The sequence below is a fragment of the Ursus americanus genome, chromosome 17 (assembly GCF_024610735.1).
Source record: "Ursus americanus isolate L20-20 chromosome 17, mUrsAme1.1.p, whole genome shotgun sequence".
NCBI classification, from domain to species: Eukaryota; Metazoa; Chordata; class Mammalia; order Carnivora; family Ursidae; genus Ursus; species Ursus americanus.
This window is the reverse complement of record NC_142143.1, coordinates 40,335,481-40,352,891: the sequence shown is the minus strand read 5'-3', so window position 1 is coordinate 40,352,891 and position 17,411 is coordinate 40,335,481. Positions and strand designations below refer to the sequence as shown.

At 41.3% G+C, this 17,411-nt stretch overlaps 1 protein-coding gene across 1 annotated transcript; it reads right to left on the bottom strand.

Annotated features, from left to right (window-relative positions):
• Nucleotides 1-13,656: 13,656 nt before the first annotated feature.
• BBS10 (Bardet-Biedl syndrome 10) lies at nt 13,657-17,148 on the bottom strand. Its single transcript, XM_045811142.2, has 2 exons — nt 16,901-17,148; nt 13,657-16,473 (listed from the first exon to the last, which is right to left on the bottom strand). The coding sequence occupies exons 1-2, from the start codon at nt 17,083-17,085 to the stop codon at nt 14,493-14,495; spliced, it is 2,166 nt and encodes a 721-aa protein (XP_045667098.1). The 5' UTR covers nt 17,086-17,148; the 3' UTR covers nt 13,657-14,492.
• Between the last annotated feature and the right edge of the window lie 263 nt (nt 17,149-17,411).

The following is a 17,411-nucleotide window of genomic DNA, read 5'->3' as shown; positions in this document are numbered from 1 at the left end:
ACACAGTTCAGCAAGGAAAATGAATTCATATGCCTTCTCAGGGCTGGTTGATTGTCTCTGATAATTTATGAGACAAAATAGTTCCCAGAAACAGACCCAGACAATCATAGGGTTCCTCATTATCCTGGATGGCGAGGAAACAGGAGGAGTGAGGTGAAAAGAAATGGAAGGTAGAAAGAAGAGAGATAGACAAAGCATAGAAAAACAGAGAGATGGGGAAAGACAGATAGACATCGAGGTGTCAGGGAAAGGGAAAAAGGGTATAAGGCGGTTCATGAGTCTGCTGGATGCTCGGTCAGTACCAGGCTGTGGAGACGTGGGGAGATACATCCATGACCTCTTTGTTGTGCTGAAATTTCCATGACCTTAATGCGCAGTGTAGATATGATTTGTTAAGTGGGCATCTGCTATGCACCTGGAACCAGGCTAAGTGCTTTTACCTATATTGACTCATTGAATCCCCAAAATGACACCAGCGGGCAGGTACTATCATGATACCCATATTATGGAAAAGGAAACTGAGGCATGTAACTTTTCCAAAGTCACTCAGATAGTGAGATTCAAATCCTGCCATCTCATTGTAGATCCTGTGTTCTCAGCCATGACATATCACCAGCAAAGCCAGTTATGTAATAAACAATTGTTAAGGGATCCATGATTTAAAAACATTCTTGCTTGGGATGCCTGGCTGGTTCAGTCAGCAGAGCATGCGACTCTTGATCTTGGGGTCGTGAGTTTAGGCCCCACGTTGGGGATAGAGATTACTTAAAAATAAAATCTTAAAAAAAATAAAAATAAAAAACATTCCTGCTTAATTATAATTTATTTTAAATTAACTTAATATGCAAGTCAATCAACGTTTCCAGAATATAACATTTTCATTTTCATGAAGACTTCATTTCCACGAAGACTTCCTTGTCAACTCAGCAAGAGAAGCAGGGGCAGAACTCTAGTGTTGTGGTTGACAGAGACATAGAAGCCTCCAGGGGTCTCCATTACTCATGATTTTCACACAGCAATATGGACAGATCCCAGCGTCCTGCCTCCGTGAAGCCTACTTCCACAGTGACTTTGGCTTCTGTTGCTTTTCCACTGGGAGACCTTGAAGGGACTGGAATTTGGTTTCTCGGTGACTCGTTTACCCTGTGGAAACTCATGCAGAATATCTTCATCAGCTTTCTGATCTGTTAATAAATAATGATAATTTGTAGAAGAACTCATTTTGTTATCATCCTTGGAGATTAATTGGGTAATTAATTTTAGCTAAGTGCATATGAAATATAAAGTGCCTCATAAGTCTTCAGGATTTATGTTCCTGTGTTCTTACAAGGCCTGCAGGGCAGAGATTCTCTGCTTCGAGATTAGCAGCTGATTATGAATGCCCCCGATCAGGGCTGCTCTCACTAGATTGCGCCACCCCCCCTTAAGAACCATTGGGAAGGCAGACGCTTGTCAGGGTCGTTTTTACTTGCCAGACTGAAACTCTGAGCTCTGAGCTGCAAATCGAAAGGAACTGGAAAGAAAGAATTCGGCTTCCTGGTTACTCAATTGCAGGCCATCCTGTGCACAGTAGGGGGAATCTTTTCCGTAGGGGGCATCTTTTCTGGGAGTGGTGGTGGGCATGAAAAGGGCTTCTTATGTCCACGGAACCCTTGCCAAACCAAGCTCCAGGGGATACTGGAGCGACTGTAGCCCATGCTTCCTTTCTGTAACTGCACACTTTTGAACATACTGACAGCTAACACCAAAAAAGGGCAAGAAGGTGACGATACTGGTTAGTGGTTTAAAGCACGAACTTTGGAGTCCTATAGGCTGTGTTTGAATCTGGCATAACTCTGCCCCACCTACGTGTTCACAGCTTCCACCATTACTTCTGTGCAGAGAACAACTCAGTTCAATTTATATCACTGTAAAAATGACTATGCTAGAACCTTTAGAGAACTCAGCGATTGTGGTAGACTGAGCCAAAACCATCTGTCCACATTCAGGGGTGCCTGGGAGCCTCAGTCGGTTAATGATCTGCCTTCAGCTCCTGTCATGATCTCAGGGTCCTAGGATTGAGCTCCACATTGGTGGGAAGTCTTCTTCTCCCTCTCCCTCGGTCCTTCCCCCTGCCTGTGCTCTCTGTTTCTCTCAAATAAAGAAATAAAATCTAAAAGAGAAAATCTGTCTACATTCTAATGCCCAAAACCTGTGAATATTACCTTTATGGCAAAAACCCCAGATGTGTTACTGATATGGCAAATGATGTGATTACGTTAAGGACTTTTCAAGAAGGTGTTTATCCAGGATTATCCACGTGGGCTCTAAATAATCCAATGACAAGTGTCCTTATGCGAATGTGGCAGGATTGGTGGCAGCAATGTGACCATGGAGGCAAAGAGTGGAGTGCTGTGGCCACCAGAAGCTGAAAGGGGCAAGGGATAGATTCTCCCCTGGAGTCATCAGAGGGACCACAGCCCTATTGATTCCTATTTTAGACTTTGACCCCCAGAACTGTGAGACAATACAGTTCTGTTTGTGGTACAACCACCCAGTTTGACATACCTTGTGCCAATAGCCACAGCAAACTCCCCAATGGCTCATGGGATGAGGGGAGTAGTAACAGGGAACCCTGTTTGGCTTCATACCTGTTATTGGTTTTGCAACAAAATAACAGTCTCTTAAATTCCATTGTTAAGTATTATTGTTGATCTTAGAACTGCATTCACACAGCAACATCTTTTCAGAATAGAAATAGAGCAACCAAAAAGTCAGCATTTACATTAAAGCACTTAATTTATTACCTCTGAAATTTTCCCTCCTATCATACTTTACATAGTTGTGAAAACATGTTCCTTTTAGTGCCAAAAACTATACTATATTTAGTTTACTCTGATATGTGTCTATTCCCCCACCAGAACACACACACACTCACATAGAGCTCACTCCCACGGACTGCATGCAGGGCTTAGCTACAAAAACACTAGACAGATAGGTCAGACTTCAGTGTGACACTCTTCTGTTGATACTGTGGGCATTAAACCTGTTTGGAAGACATCCAAACCCATATTATAGAAAAATTAAATGTCCAATAAAGTGCTTGCATGAAAGCATACTGTTTTAAACTCAGGTGTACTGAGAGGTAATTTACATAGAGTAAAACTTACCCTCTCTTTAGTCTACAGTTCTGAGTTTGAACAAATGCATAGAGTCTTACAACCACCACTGTGATCAAGATACAGAACAGTCCATCATCCCCAAAAGTTCTTTCACACCCTTTGTGGTCAACCCTACTCCCTGGCCATCAGCGCTCTCATGACAGACAGAGGTAAGCAGAGCAGAGGCTGGCTCCTGGTTACACCCCCTGCCCTACACATGGTTCGTCCTCCGCCATGGCCACACCAGCCCGACCGGTTCCTTGTCCTCTCTGCACTCCTACCCACAAGGTCTAACCCTGTCGTCCCTTTCAGCTAGAATACTCTTCTCTTTCTTCTGCACCTGGGCAACCCCTACTCATCCTTGAGATCTCAGCTTTGACATCTTTTCCTCAAAGAAACCTTTCCTGAGTAGTTCCAATCCCTCTACATTGCATTGAGCACAGAGACCTTACGTTTGTTTGTGTATTCTTTGATTGATGTCTATCTTCCCCTTAAAGTGTGAGCTTCGTGAGGGCAGGGACCATGATCTTATGCTGAGCACAGAGTATGGTAGTAGGTACTCAATAAAGACTAAGTAAATGAATATATACTTTGAAACCAGCAGTGTTCTAGATATTTGCTTTTGATTCTTTAAGAGTGCAGTAAAATCAATATTATTATTGCTGTTTTACTGATATGATTTTTTTTTCTGATGTGATAATCTTAAACCATAAATTCTTTGACATTCCTTCGTCTAAAAGGTGGACTCTAATTCCCTCCCACTGACTCGGTGACTCACTTCTAATGAATAGAATGCAGCAGAAGTGACGGTATCATAGAAGGCATTGCACTTTCTCCTTGCTTCCCCTGGGGTCACCCAGTCGGGGGGAAGCCAGCTGCCATGTCATGCAGACACGTGAGCAGCCTTATGAAAAAGCCCACGTAGTGAGTTACCGAGGCCTTCTGCCAACAGCCATGTCAGTGAGGGAATTGGATCCTTCAGCCCCCGTCAAGCCTCCAGTCCTAGCCAACGTCTTCACTGCACACTCACGAAAGACCCTGAGCCAGAACAATCCAGCTAAGTCCCTCTCAGATTCCTAACCCAGGGAAACTGTGTGAGAGGACAGATGTTTGCTGTTTCACTCGGCTAAGTCTGAGGATCATTTGTTACACAATAGTAGCTGACAGAACTGATAGGGGAAATAAAGAACAGCAAGCGTAAGTAGCTTGTTTAAGGTCAGACCACCAGGCAATGGCAGGTGCAGGATCCCCACGCAGGTCATGTGACTCCGAAGTGCACGTTCTCTGTACCACACCGCGCTGTCTCCTAAAGATGCTTAGCATGGCAAATGCAAAATCATCTGGCTGCTATTATGAAATCTTCGCAGACTGGTTCATGTGACAGTTTCAGGAGGTTGCTTTCTGGATTCCCAAAGACGCCGCTGACTGGGGGAGTTTCTGGGAGAATGGTAAGTAAAAAGGCAATTCTAATGAAGACGTTATAGTCTTGAACTATTTCAAGAGTCTCTGTGAAGACAATTTGTTGGAAGAGTAGATTGAGGCAAGTTTGTTATAAATTAAAACAGAGACAACTTTTTTCTTTATTCTTTAACTCATTATTATCGTATTGTACACTAGTTTTCACAGTGTGAATGCATTTTCCTAGAATGCTCATTTTTAATATATTCCATATATTTGTTTAATATTTCACATGTTATACAACTTTAATAGTGTAAATATTTATATTTAGTATATATATGAAGGAATTAGTGAAATTCAGTATTTTGCTCAGATTTCCTAGTTACCATTCCAAAGGCTCATACCTTGCAGTAGGCAAAGATTTCTTAAATAGGACATAAAAGCACAAATCTCAACATACAAGCTTAATTAGCCACTGCAAGCTGTTTATCTGCATGGTACCCAGTGGTATTGCTGTCTATGCTGATTAGACCGAATATCTTCATCCCATCACTCTAGAAACACTGACTCATTTCCCTTTCTCCTTCTATTGCTTCCATTTTCCCAAATTAATAAAACATTCCTTTCATCTAATCACTCCACTCACCTCTATTGTCTTTCTTTATTAAAGCATTGCCACGAGTTCCTTCCTCACGAGTATTGGACTCTTTCAGCCAATTTACGTTGAGGTCTTCTGGCACCTGGAAGCAGGAATGTTGCTGGGCCATGGAAAGTTCTGCAGAGAGATGTCTCTCCATCTCTTGTCAGTGATCCCACCTTATGTCTGTGGAGATTTAAGAATTGCTATTCAGTGGCAAAGAACATGGAACACTGGTTTTCTCAATAACTTTGCTTTTAAGAATCTCCATTCACCCTGGAGCTGGAAAAAAAAAATTAATAATGCCAAGTAACAGCACCTGGGTCTTTTTGGCTAAATGAAGCCCATTCCAGTGGTTGTTTTGAGAGCAGATTACTAAAATCTCGGCCTCCTGTCCAGTTCAAGCCCATCCCACTACCCCCCAGTGGGAGGTCAGCGGTCTGTGACATGGCACTTGGCCTCTCTTCTCTATTCCTCTCTCGGGGCCTGCTTCCCCATTGGTGGGATGAGTGGAGTCTGGGGAAAGGGTTCAGGCCATGTGGGTGCTGTCCCTCTGCCTCCTGGGATGGGCTGTGTGTGAAGCAAGAAGTGGAGAGAAGTCTCAACCAAATAGGTCAAAACCAATCAGAATGCACATGTATCAATATGCATGCACATTTTTATTTAATTTTATAAGCAGCATAGTGAAAGATAAGGAAGGATACCTGGTAGGTGGCTCACAGGATTGCCTAGTTCGGGAGGGTGGGGTGGGATACAATGTGAAACGAGGAGGGGAAGAGAGTATAGAGATAAGCAGAACAGGGGGAAAAAATCACCAAAACCCAGAATGTATGGTGCGATACTGTGCCTCAGAGTGTAACACATAAACACATTCTATAAAATGTCCCTATTTTATTTTTGCTACGCAGTTCATTTTGTTTCTTCTTCTGTATATACAAAAAATCTCCTTTTTTACTTGTCAAAAGGGTTAGAATAAAATGTGGCAAATAGTAGAAATGTATAAATGGGCTTCTTTTTACCAAATAACCGACAAAGTCTTCTGAAGGAGCACATTAGGTAACTTCCTTTTTAGTTAATGCCCGAGTTATCATTTGTCCATGTAGGAATGTAGAAATTATTAGCTGGGGAATTATATAAGCTTACTAATTATTAAGCTAATGATATTACAAGGTAATATAAATGTTAAGACATATAGTGGAATTCAGTATGGGAGTTTATTAAGTACAAAATGATGGGTGCATTGTGATACAAGTGAAGTCTCAAGAGGTTCTGCATAAATCTACTTTTGGTATATGTATTAATATATTTTTTAAAGATTTATTTATTTATTTAATTTGAGAGAGAGAGCGAGCGTTCACACCTGGGGTTGGGGGGAAGGGCAGAGGGAGAGGGAGAAGGAGAGAAGCAGACTCCCCACTGAGCATGGAGCCTGGGGTTTGATCTTATGACCCTGAGATCATGACCTGAGCCGAAATCAAGAGATGCTCAACCGACTGAGCCACCCAAGCACTCCTGGAATATGTACTAATATTAATTATACCATGGGACTCCCTGTTTAAAGAAAATGGACATTTCTGGCGTTGCAGCAGGGATTTCTCTATAGTGGGGACAGATAATGGAGTTCATCATAATTAGAACTCCCCAATCATTAACTAGGTGTGTTTAATCTGGGCGTAAGGACGCCTGTTGGAATGATCAGGGAGGTTTTCACTGAGATACCTGTTTATAATAAGATCTGGCATAGGTGATGGGGGGGATTAGAATGCCTCTCTTTTACCTGGTGCTAAATGCAAATACCCAAAGGAGTAGTGAATGAGAGAGACTGAAAGGAAGACACATATTTTACCACACTGTTAACCTAAGCATAAATGCAATTCAACCCTAACACAGTATGTCATCAATACATGGGGCTACTGAGAGGCTTCTGACACTGACTTGGAAATGCACATTTCCTACTGAGGCCTACCCTTTAAAATGAACAAATGATTGTGTAGAATAGAAACATGCTAAGTCACCTGGAGGAAAGAGAATGACTTCTAGGCCAGTAGGGCTCTGCAGTGATTTACTATTTTAGGAAAACACTGTGTCCATCAGAATTTAGGTAGCATTGAAAACAAACAAAAATGGAGTCACTGAGGCAAATGTTGGTTGGGTCTATCTGATCATTGCTCAAGAGAAGGAAGACTTAGTCTTTTAGATGGTATGGACCATTTTAGACAGTATGGTCTTATTCATTCATTCACTGAACTTTCTCAAGTGCCTACCTGGCCAGGCATTATCCTACATGCTGGGAATATGAAAGTGAATAAGTCAAAATCCTCATGGAGTTTCCATTCTAGTGGGGAAGGCAGCCAATACAAAAAAAATAAACACACATGCTAGTAACATGAGGTCTGTGCTTCAAGAAAAGCTTCACAAGGTAGGAAGACAGTGAATGAGGGAGGTGAGGGGAAGGAATATGGTATTATTCTAGATGGAAAGGGCAAGAAAGGCATATCTGAGGAGGTGACATTAAGGCAGAAATATCTGAATGAAGTAAGAAGGTGAGCCATATGAAGATTAGTGGGGAAGAGAGTTCTAAGTGGACAGAACAGCAAGTAGAAAGCTCAGAGGTTGGCATGTACCTGCATGTTCGAGGAACAGAAAGGCCAGTGTGGGGACTCATTAGCAGCGTCGTTTGCCAAATGTTCTGGTTCTCTCTCCTTTCAGGCATAAGGTAAGACTGCATTAACTGCTTCTTCTGTGGATGGGTTGGACTATGTGACTTATTTTGGACAATAAGGCATGAGTAGAAATGACACGTGCCATTTACGGACAGAGCCAACAGGCTGTATAGAGCTCTTTTTTCTCTTTCTGGCAAGATTGGTAATGCTTCAGACAGTGACTGCTCCGTCAACCACAATCTAAGAGTGAGGAAGACAACAAGGTGGGCAAGGTCGCTGACTGACCCTTAGAAGACATAATTGTGAACAAGAAATAAATTTGTATTGTGTCAAGCCTCTGAGGTTTGGAGTTGTTACCTCAGTATGGCATCACCTGTCCTGACCGATACAGTCAGTGTAACTGGTGGGGAGAGAGCTAGAGGGAGGCAGGTAGGAGATGTCATCTAAAGGATAAGCAGTGGACGGATGGTGTAGAGCCTTGCAGATTATGATACATTTGGGTTTCATTCTGTGTGAAAGAAAAACTCTGGAGAGTTTCCAGCAGGGTAATGACATGATGATTTGCATTTAAAAAGAATCATTCAGTCATGTAGGGGAAGTCCTTATTCATGGGAAATACATAGTGAGGTATTTAGGGATAAAGTATAATGTCCTCAACTCACTTTCAGTAAATGGTTCAGTAAAAATGTGTGTTTGTGAGTGTGGCTGTGTGCACATGAACAAGGGGTAAAATGGTAATCGATAAATCTAGAAGAAGGGTATGTAGGTGTTCATTGTTTGCTTTTTCAACTTTTTTTGTGGGTTTAAAACTTTTTTTAATAATTTTTTTAAGATTATTTATTTATTTATTTGACAGAGATAGACAGCCAGCGAGAGAGGGAACACAAGCAGGGAGAGTGGGAGAGGAAGAAGCAGGCTCCCAGTGGAAGAGCCCGATGTGGGATTCGATCCCAGAACGCTGGGATCACGCCCTGAACCGAAGGCAGACGCCTAATGACTGCGCTACCCAGGCACCCCGTGGGTTTAAAATTGTTTAAATAGGGGCCCTTAGGTGGTGGCTCAGTTGGTTGAGCATCTGACTCTAGATTTCAGCTCAGGTTGTGATCTGGGGGTTGTGGGATGGAGCCCCGCGTGGGGATCCGGGCTCAGCGGGGAGTCTGTTTCAGATTCTCTCTCCCTCTTGTCTGCCCCTCATCTGCTACAGGTGCATGCGTGCATGCTCTCATGCGCTCTCTCTTTCCCTCTCTCTCAAATAAATCGTTCAAAAAAATGTTTTTAAATAAAAAGTTGCAGGGAAATCACTCTCGAGAATTATAAGATGAGATAGAAGCAAAGGCCACAGGAGGGCTGCTGTGGATAAGAGATGAGGTGATTTGGGCTGGGACAACAATTGTGAGAATGGGTGGATTTGAAATCTAATTTATACGTGAAGCCAGAAGGATTTGCTGACAGACTGGCTATGGAATGTGAAGTAAAGTTTAGAGTCAAGGTGTCTCTTAGGTTTTTGTCCTGAGCATGTGGGAGAGTGGTGGATGCCATTAACCGAGATGGGACACTTTTAGGGGATGGGAAATAGCAATTCTGTTCTATACAAGTTAAGGGTGAGTCTTCAAGTAGAGACTGGGTTGGCAGTTCAGTGAGTGAGCTGGGGCTTCATAGAAGAGGTTGGCTAGGAGAATAAATCTGGAATTATCAGCATGTAGTGGTATACTGAGAAATCACCTTTCCACCCCTTCCCTATGTATGTCCTCTCCCCCCGCCAAATTACTGCCCCTACCCCCTTAGTTTGTGTATTCACTTAGAGCTTAGGTTGCTACCAATCCCTTTATTACAAAGCTGCATTGAATAACTATAACATAAAGCAGGAACAGAGAGATGGTTCCTGAGCTGTAGGTTTCATTTTCTCTGCTGGCCATGCTGACATATTCTATTACTTTTGAGAGGGGTAAACAATATTTGATAAAAGTTTAGGCTCAAATTGCATCCCCCTTTCCTCTCTCTTAGTCTGAAACATGGATAACATGCCGCTCCACTTCTAGTATAATATGATTAAACAGCTTCCCTGGCTAACATAGTTATGGCTATTCAACAATCTAATGCCTATTGTTTGGAGAATAAAAATAGCTTGTGCTGGCCCAATTAAAAAAAAATCAGGAGGTTCATAAAAGTTATTGGGTAAATGTATTTGTGGGAGGTGGTCATGTAACCTCAGAACACAGTAATAAAAAATTCAGTTGAGAAGTTAATGCATATTTGTCCTTTTCCCCCTTCCATGGTGTGGTAGATCCTATTTTCCAAAATAGCTGCTTCAACATATCTCATCCCACATGCTCTTCTACAAATGTGACATTGACACTCTTCCCCTTGAGTGGTGGGGCCTATGATCTCTGTCTTTGAACTTCAGCTGACCTTTGTGATGGCCTGAACCAACAGAATACAGTGGAAGCTGTCCCCCTAAGGCCAGGCAACTCCCACAAGCATGAGAGGTAATAATATAGTAGTTCAAATCTGGTAAGTTTTGAGGTTATTCATTATGCAGCAACAGAAAACAGGAACATGGTCTTGACTTTTAATTATCTTTACGTTTTCTTTGGTCTTGATTCTTTATATTTAGATTTTACAGTAATTTTGTCTGATCTTATTGTAGGTCACTTCAAATCCTTTGTGGAAGAGGGTTTAAGTACAATGTGAACAAACTTTTTAAAGTGCTCTTCTGGGGGCACTGGGGTGGCTCAGTCGGTTAAGTGTCTGCCTTCAGCTCAGGTCATGATCCCAGGGTCCTGGGATCAAGTCCTGCATCTGGCTTTGCTCAGTGGGGGTCTGCTTCTCCCTCTGCCTCTGCTCCCCCTGCTTGTGCTCTGTCGCTGTCAAATAAATAAATAAAATCTTAAAAAAAAATAAAATAAAGAGCTCTTCTGTCTACCTTGGTGATGTAAACTCGCTGGTATTATTCTGTAAATGATAGAGATAATCCATGAAAGCTCTATCACCACTTTTAGGGATTTTTAAAAAAAGAGATTAGAAGAGATTTAAAAGAGAAAAGATTGCTTTGTGTGGACCTATTTTATATTTTCTGCTCTTTCTCCCCCAAAACAGATCCTTCCCCATGAAACTTTGATGGAAATAATTATGACCTCATCTACGAGGATCAATTCAGTCAACAAACAGTTCTTCAATAGACATTTATTGGCTACTATTATGTGCTAGATATTAGACCAGGTGCCAAACATACAAGCACCCAGGCCCAGCTTACAACGGGACTTCTGGGCTCCTGATGACTTATAGTTAATAAAATGTGTATCATATGCAAGGTCATATGTCCGGGCACGTCTGGAAGTCTTTGAATGCCTTCAGTGATGAAGTATTTAAAGTAACAACAACAAAGTAAAGCAAAACTATCAGATGATCTGACAGGTAATTTAAAAAGTGAATGGAAAAAAATTGTACAGCAATTTTACAGTAGGTTCGTACATCTACGAATTCAGTATAAGAAACAGAGCTAATTGGGGCACCTGTGTGGCTCATTCAGTCAAGCGTCTGACTCTTGATCTCAGCTCAGGTCTTGATCTCAGGGTTGTGAGTTCAAGCCCCATGTTGGGCTCCATGCTGGGTGTGGCACCTCCTTAAAAACAAAAAACAAAAACACCAGAGCTAATTTATTCTCCCCATAATCACAGAAATGAAATATTATCATATTAACCTTAAAAATGAAGTTACAGTTAATGTAAAAGATCATGAGCTACCACAGGATGTTAGTTTCTTTCTTTTTTTTTTTAAAGATGTTACAGTTTAATACATTCTTAGTCACCACTTTTTCAAGTTTTACTGTAATTAGAATTTCAAAATCTGGTTTCCTAACTTTAATCTCAATCCAAGTAGTCATATCCATTAACTTTTCAGGACAGGGGCATGAAGGCTGAAACCACAGCTATTTCTTTACCCCTGTGTCTTCAGCATCTGGCAGAGTAGGCACTCATTAAGAATTTGTTGAATTCGTGGGGCGCCTGGGTGGTGCAGACGGTTAAGTCTGGACTCTTGGTTTCAGCTCAGGTTGTGATCTCAGGCTGGTGAGATCCAGCCCAGCCACAAACCCTAAGCTCAGGGTGGAGTCGGCTTCAGACCCTCTCTCCCTCTGTCTCTGTTCCTCTACCCCACTCTCTTTCCCTCTAAAATAAATTTAAAAAAAATTTGTTGAATTTATCAGTTGGAAACATGTATTTAAGAGAATGGATTGAAGGTAGTGGTTTTATACAACAGGAGCTTCTGAATACTTGGTACAAACATAGCTGTGCTTTGGGTGTTGCAGAGAACTATAGTATTACATGCGCTTATAAACCTTTAAAATGAAATATATTGTAAAACTCACACTAGAAATAAAGAATTTTCTGCGGATGGCGGCTGCGAGCAGGCAGCCCAGCTTCGCAAAGGCTCAGGTGCGACCCAGCCCGCGCCTGCTCCGCTGCCACGATGCCCAAGAGGAAGGTCAGCTCCGCAGACCCAGTGGCAAAGGAGGAGTCTAAGAGGAGGTCATCAGCTAAACCTGCTCCCGCAAGAGTGGAAAGGAGGGCAAAAAAGGCAGCAGGAAAGGTAGGCTCCAAACTTAGGAGACCCTGGTATCTGGGAGCTGCTGCAGTGCTACTCCACATATGACTTTTTCCTAATGAAAAGCCATCCCGAGACTCTCAGGTCTTGTGACATTGTTAGTGACTAAGATCGTGACTGTGAAAGTCTCAATCAGATGTCATACTTGCCCGAAACGTAGAAATTTTCTACTTTCCTACTTAAATTTTATATTGCAATAATTGCAGTGACTGATTTCTGTTTTCTGGCCTGGGTTAAAAAAAAAATATTGGGCATGGTCATACCAGTTTTTTATGGGAATATAACATGTTACATTCATTGTTCTCCAGAATTTGAAAGACTTAAAAAGACTGAAAATACTAATAAGTCCAGCTGGCGAAGGAAATCCGTTCTTGCACTGTGTATACCACGGTTAGCGCTTGCCGTTCCTCACATACTTGGCTTATTGCTGATAAAGGTCTCAAGCCAGGGTGCAGGGAATCCTGTGTGCAAGGGTACAGCAAGACTCGTGTTCTCTGAGAACATAATGCTTTAAGTGTTGTGTTTTGTTTGTTTTGCAACTATGTATAGAGTATATTACATCCTTTTACCTTAGTAACTCTGAATTAACCCTAAACAACATTAGAGTTGTCTCCCTGGAATGCATTCATGATTGCATTGTTCAAATGGAAAGTCTTTGGAATGAAGTTGTTCTTCAGTCTATGTAATGTTTGAACACTAAGTTGGGAAAGCAAAGTATATGTAAATCATCATAACTTTCATTTTGGGTGTAGCATTGAAACCACCCTCTGCAAAGCTGTCAAGGTCTTCAGGGAAAATTCACAGCATGATTAACTTCTGTGCACTCAAAACTTAAGTGAGAATTTGGTGTTAGACCCCTTTTCTAAAAGTATAGGTGGAAGCTTACCACTGCATAATCAAATCTTTATTTAAATGTTGTGCAGAAATGAATGTCAAAGTCTCAAACTTTTTTTTCAGTAAAAGTTTTTTTTTTCAAGTATTTGAAGAAGGTATAAGCACAGTATGTTAACTTAGTATTTCTTACAACAGAAGATAAAACAATAACTCTGTATAAAAAGTTAAGTGAAATAGGAACTTTTCATGAAGGCCAAAAAACGGCAGATCTTGTTGCAGAATGATGGCGTGAACTATGCACTTTTACCCATCTTTGATTGTTTGTTTGTTTGTTTTTTAAATAAACCAATTGGCTGAAGTACAAAAAAAAAAAAAGAAAGAAAGATTTTCGAACTATTTATTACTATTGAACTCTGAACTATATGCACCAAATACAAGAAAAGCCAGCACATACATGAATTATTTTTACAAGCTCTTAGGGGACAGGAGAAAATGATAGTATGCATTTCATAGCCTTTCTGAAACTAACTTTTAACTACAGAAATGAAAGTAAGTTTACAGTGCACAAAGTCATATTTCCGGTTACATATTCAGTGGTGTACGGATAGTGAAAAAATATATCCAGGCTTTTCCACATAAAACGGATATAAATAAGCGGACATATAAAAGTAAAAACTAATTTAATTTATATGTTTAAGAAAAAAAATCAAGACTTTTATTCATTGCTCTAGAAATTATGAGAGAAAAATTTTACATGAAGTAAACACTATATTTTATATTTTAAACCATTAAAATAGGATGACATCTGAAGATCCCATCTAAATTTCAGATTAAATGATTCTATGAACTAACTAAATACAGAAAGGTGAGGACGGATGAAGAGAGTGAAAAAAAGATACAGACAAGTAAAAAGGAGCTATAAGTAAACACCCTCCAACATACACACGAACTAATACAGAGCTGAGATAGGCACCTGTAAGGGGAAGAAAGACATAGCTGGATCTTGGCTTCCCCCATGTGGAAGGCTTCCTCCCCAGAATTGTTCCATGTTTTCCAATATTTGTCTGAATGTCTGCTAGCCTCAGTGTACTTCTTCTATAGACTTTTTAAGTTTTGATGTTTTCCTAACTAGATTGAATTGATTTGAGAATCAGTTGTCACATCCTTCTTTATTGCTTGAGTTGAATTACAATTTTGGTTAATAAAAAACTTCCAATTTTACATTTCCTCTTCTGAATCTTGATCATACATTTCCTGAGGCTGTCTCTTAATATTGATTACCAAATCAATGGTTAAAATTTTTGTTAAACACTGAAGAACTGAAGTTAGTAACTGGTATTTACCAGCTACTGATTCCAAACCTGTCTGACTGCTCACGATGGGTTGATTGGTTTGCAGTGCATGGAGAGTTCTTATATATATTTGTGAAAAGCTGTCCTTTCCTTTCTTAGACTTATATAGGATTTGGGGAATGCCTAAAAGAGCATTAGCTATTATCATGCTAACCATGGTTTCTTCTGATTGCTGACATTTTCTGGCATAGTTGAGAAGATAGTAATGTAACAAGATCTCAAAATTACCACCCACTGGCAAAACACAACCTGCTGGTAGAGTGGAGCAGTAGTAACTCTGGGAAGAACACATCTCCAGTGACTTATCTCTCACTGGCAAAATGTTTCCCCTTCCAGCAATTTTTGTGACTTGTAAATTTTCGTAAGAAATTTCTATTCTAGTGTTTTCTGCTGTTGAATTAGCAGAATTACTCTCAATAAATGGCTCATTGTCATCAATTATACTGGTTTTGGTTGGAGATAAACATCTCAGTGTTTCATCTGTTTGGTATGTATCTGCTGATATCACTTTTGGTGTTGAACATGGAGTGTATGTTTCTAATTCTATACTTGGATCTACCAGATTTGAATATACTTTTAAATATGTTTGAGTTTTTGCCAGTTTACCTTTGTTCTTTACAATTGTGCCCTGATACGGCCTTTGTATTAAGCCATTAACACTTTCTGGCAGTGGATTACTTTCTCTGCTATTCTTACAAGTAAGAGGACTTGACGTATGATTTTGATCACTGGTTTGTATCATGTAATTTAGATCAAGATCTTTAAATAACTGTCGAAGCATTTTAAATGCTCCATGTAAAGCATTTTCATGTTGTTCAACAAGACCCTGCACTGGTCCACAAAGAACTATACAGTGTGGTATAAATGAACATGTGCTAATCAAACCAAGATGAACATACCTTTTGGATCTCAAGATAAGGGGCTTACAAAATTTCACCAAAGCAGTGTTACAGATTTCATACTGTGAAGAGGCCTGTGGTAGTACAAAGGGAGAAAGACCCATGATCCTCTGGATAAGAGAAACTTCTTCAGGTGATAAACACTCTACCACTGATATGCCATTCAGTCCTGCATAATAAATAACTAACTCCGGTTGTTTCACACTAGACAGGAGCAATTTTACATTCTGACTCTGTAAATGTGTCATTATTGCTTTTGTCCTTCCCATAATCCAAAACTGAGAGGTCTGAAACTGTGCTTCCGAATTTAGAATAAACTCTGATCCAGAAGTTGAAAAAAGAGGCTGAATGGTTTCTGTTACTATCACTATTCTTATGTCACCATCTGCTGGACAGTATACAGAAAAATCTCTGTGAAGCACAAGCCCAGCTACGATCCTGGAATCTGAGACAGGAAGGCCGGTGACACCAACATTCAACTCTACAAAATAGTCATCCACTAAGTCAAATACTTCTTCAAATCCACTTTCACAAGCCATACACTTGAAAAAGTAGTTACACATCAATTGTGAAATAAAGTTGTGATTATTTCTCCCCACTCTTCCACAAAAGTATGCTTCTAAGAGCAGCTCTAAAGAGCTCCTACACAATGTTCTCTCTTTAGTGGATGAAGAAAAGATGGACAAAAAGTGTTTACTTAAGTAGTGGTCCATAATATAATCTAATATTTGTGTCTGAAACGTTAGAAGAGCTTGAGAAATAAATTTCCACTGACAACAATTTTTCCAATGCCTTCTATATGTTTGAATATTTTTGGAAATCAAAGAATCCTGTTCTTTGTCTGTGATTGTATGAAGTCCTCTGAGTAAATGACAAAGAAAGATAATAAATGTTTTAGCACCATCTCCTGTTTTTCTTAGATGACTGGAAACACAGGCCACCACCATCCTGTACAAAAAAAGAAACAAAGCAACTCAGATTTTCAGAGGGCTGCCTTCCCACATGTAAATCAAGTTGAAACCATAATTTCACAATTAAAGTCATAAAAGACGGTCTTTTTTGACTGATGTTTTTAGTTTTACTTTCTACAAAGTTTTACTTTGCTCTATTTCAAGATTCTGGGGTTGGGTGGAGCGAGGAGGAGGGAAATAAATGTTCTTGGGTATTTGCTAAGATTTGATTTTTAAAAGAACGTTCCACTGAACAGCTCTCTAACTCTAAGCATACATTGGTTTCGCCCAAGGTGAGTCTTCGTAGGAGCACAGGTTAAGGGTTCAGGGAGATGGCCTGGGGTGCCCGACTCTGGGTAGGAGAGTGGGACAGGAGTACCTGGCTATGGGACGCTCTAACGAGCTGGAATGTGGGACGCCGGTACCTGGCTATGGGATGCTCTAAATGTAGCGCCTCCAGGAGGCAGCCTCCATCCCGGCTGATCAGCACCTCGCCGGTGGGCTTCGTACACAGAACTTGTCGCCCCTCGGGCCCCACGCAGCAGCTCACGATGGTCTCCAGCACTTCCGCCACCTGCAACGCCACCTTAGCGGACCCCACAGCGGCCATGGCCCGTAAGGTTCGAAGGGCTTCCGGCCGCGGGCTGTGGGACACTTTCACCGCCAGGAAGGAGCGAGGCGGAGCGGGCGGAAGCGGAAGAGGCGGGGAGGAGGCCGCGCGCGGTGGGTAGCTGGGCCTCCTCCCCCAGCGCACCCTCCGGAGTAGCCAGCTGTTCAGCCACCAGGGACAGGCGTTCCAATAGTCCGCGAAGCTGGGCAAGCGGTCAGAACTTCTCCGGAGCTGTTCCTGGAGCGGAAACTGCCAGCCCTTCCCCTGGTCCCTGGGTGAATTTATTCCCTGCAGTGCCTTCAGCTGCCACCAAATCTGTCTCCCAG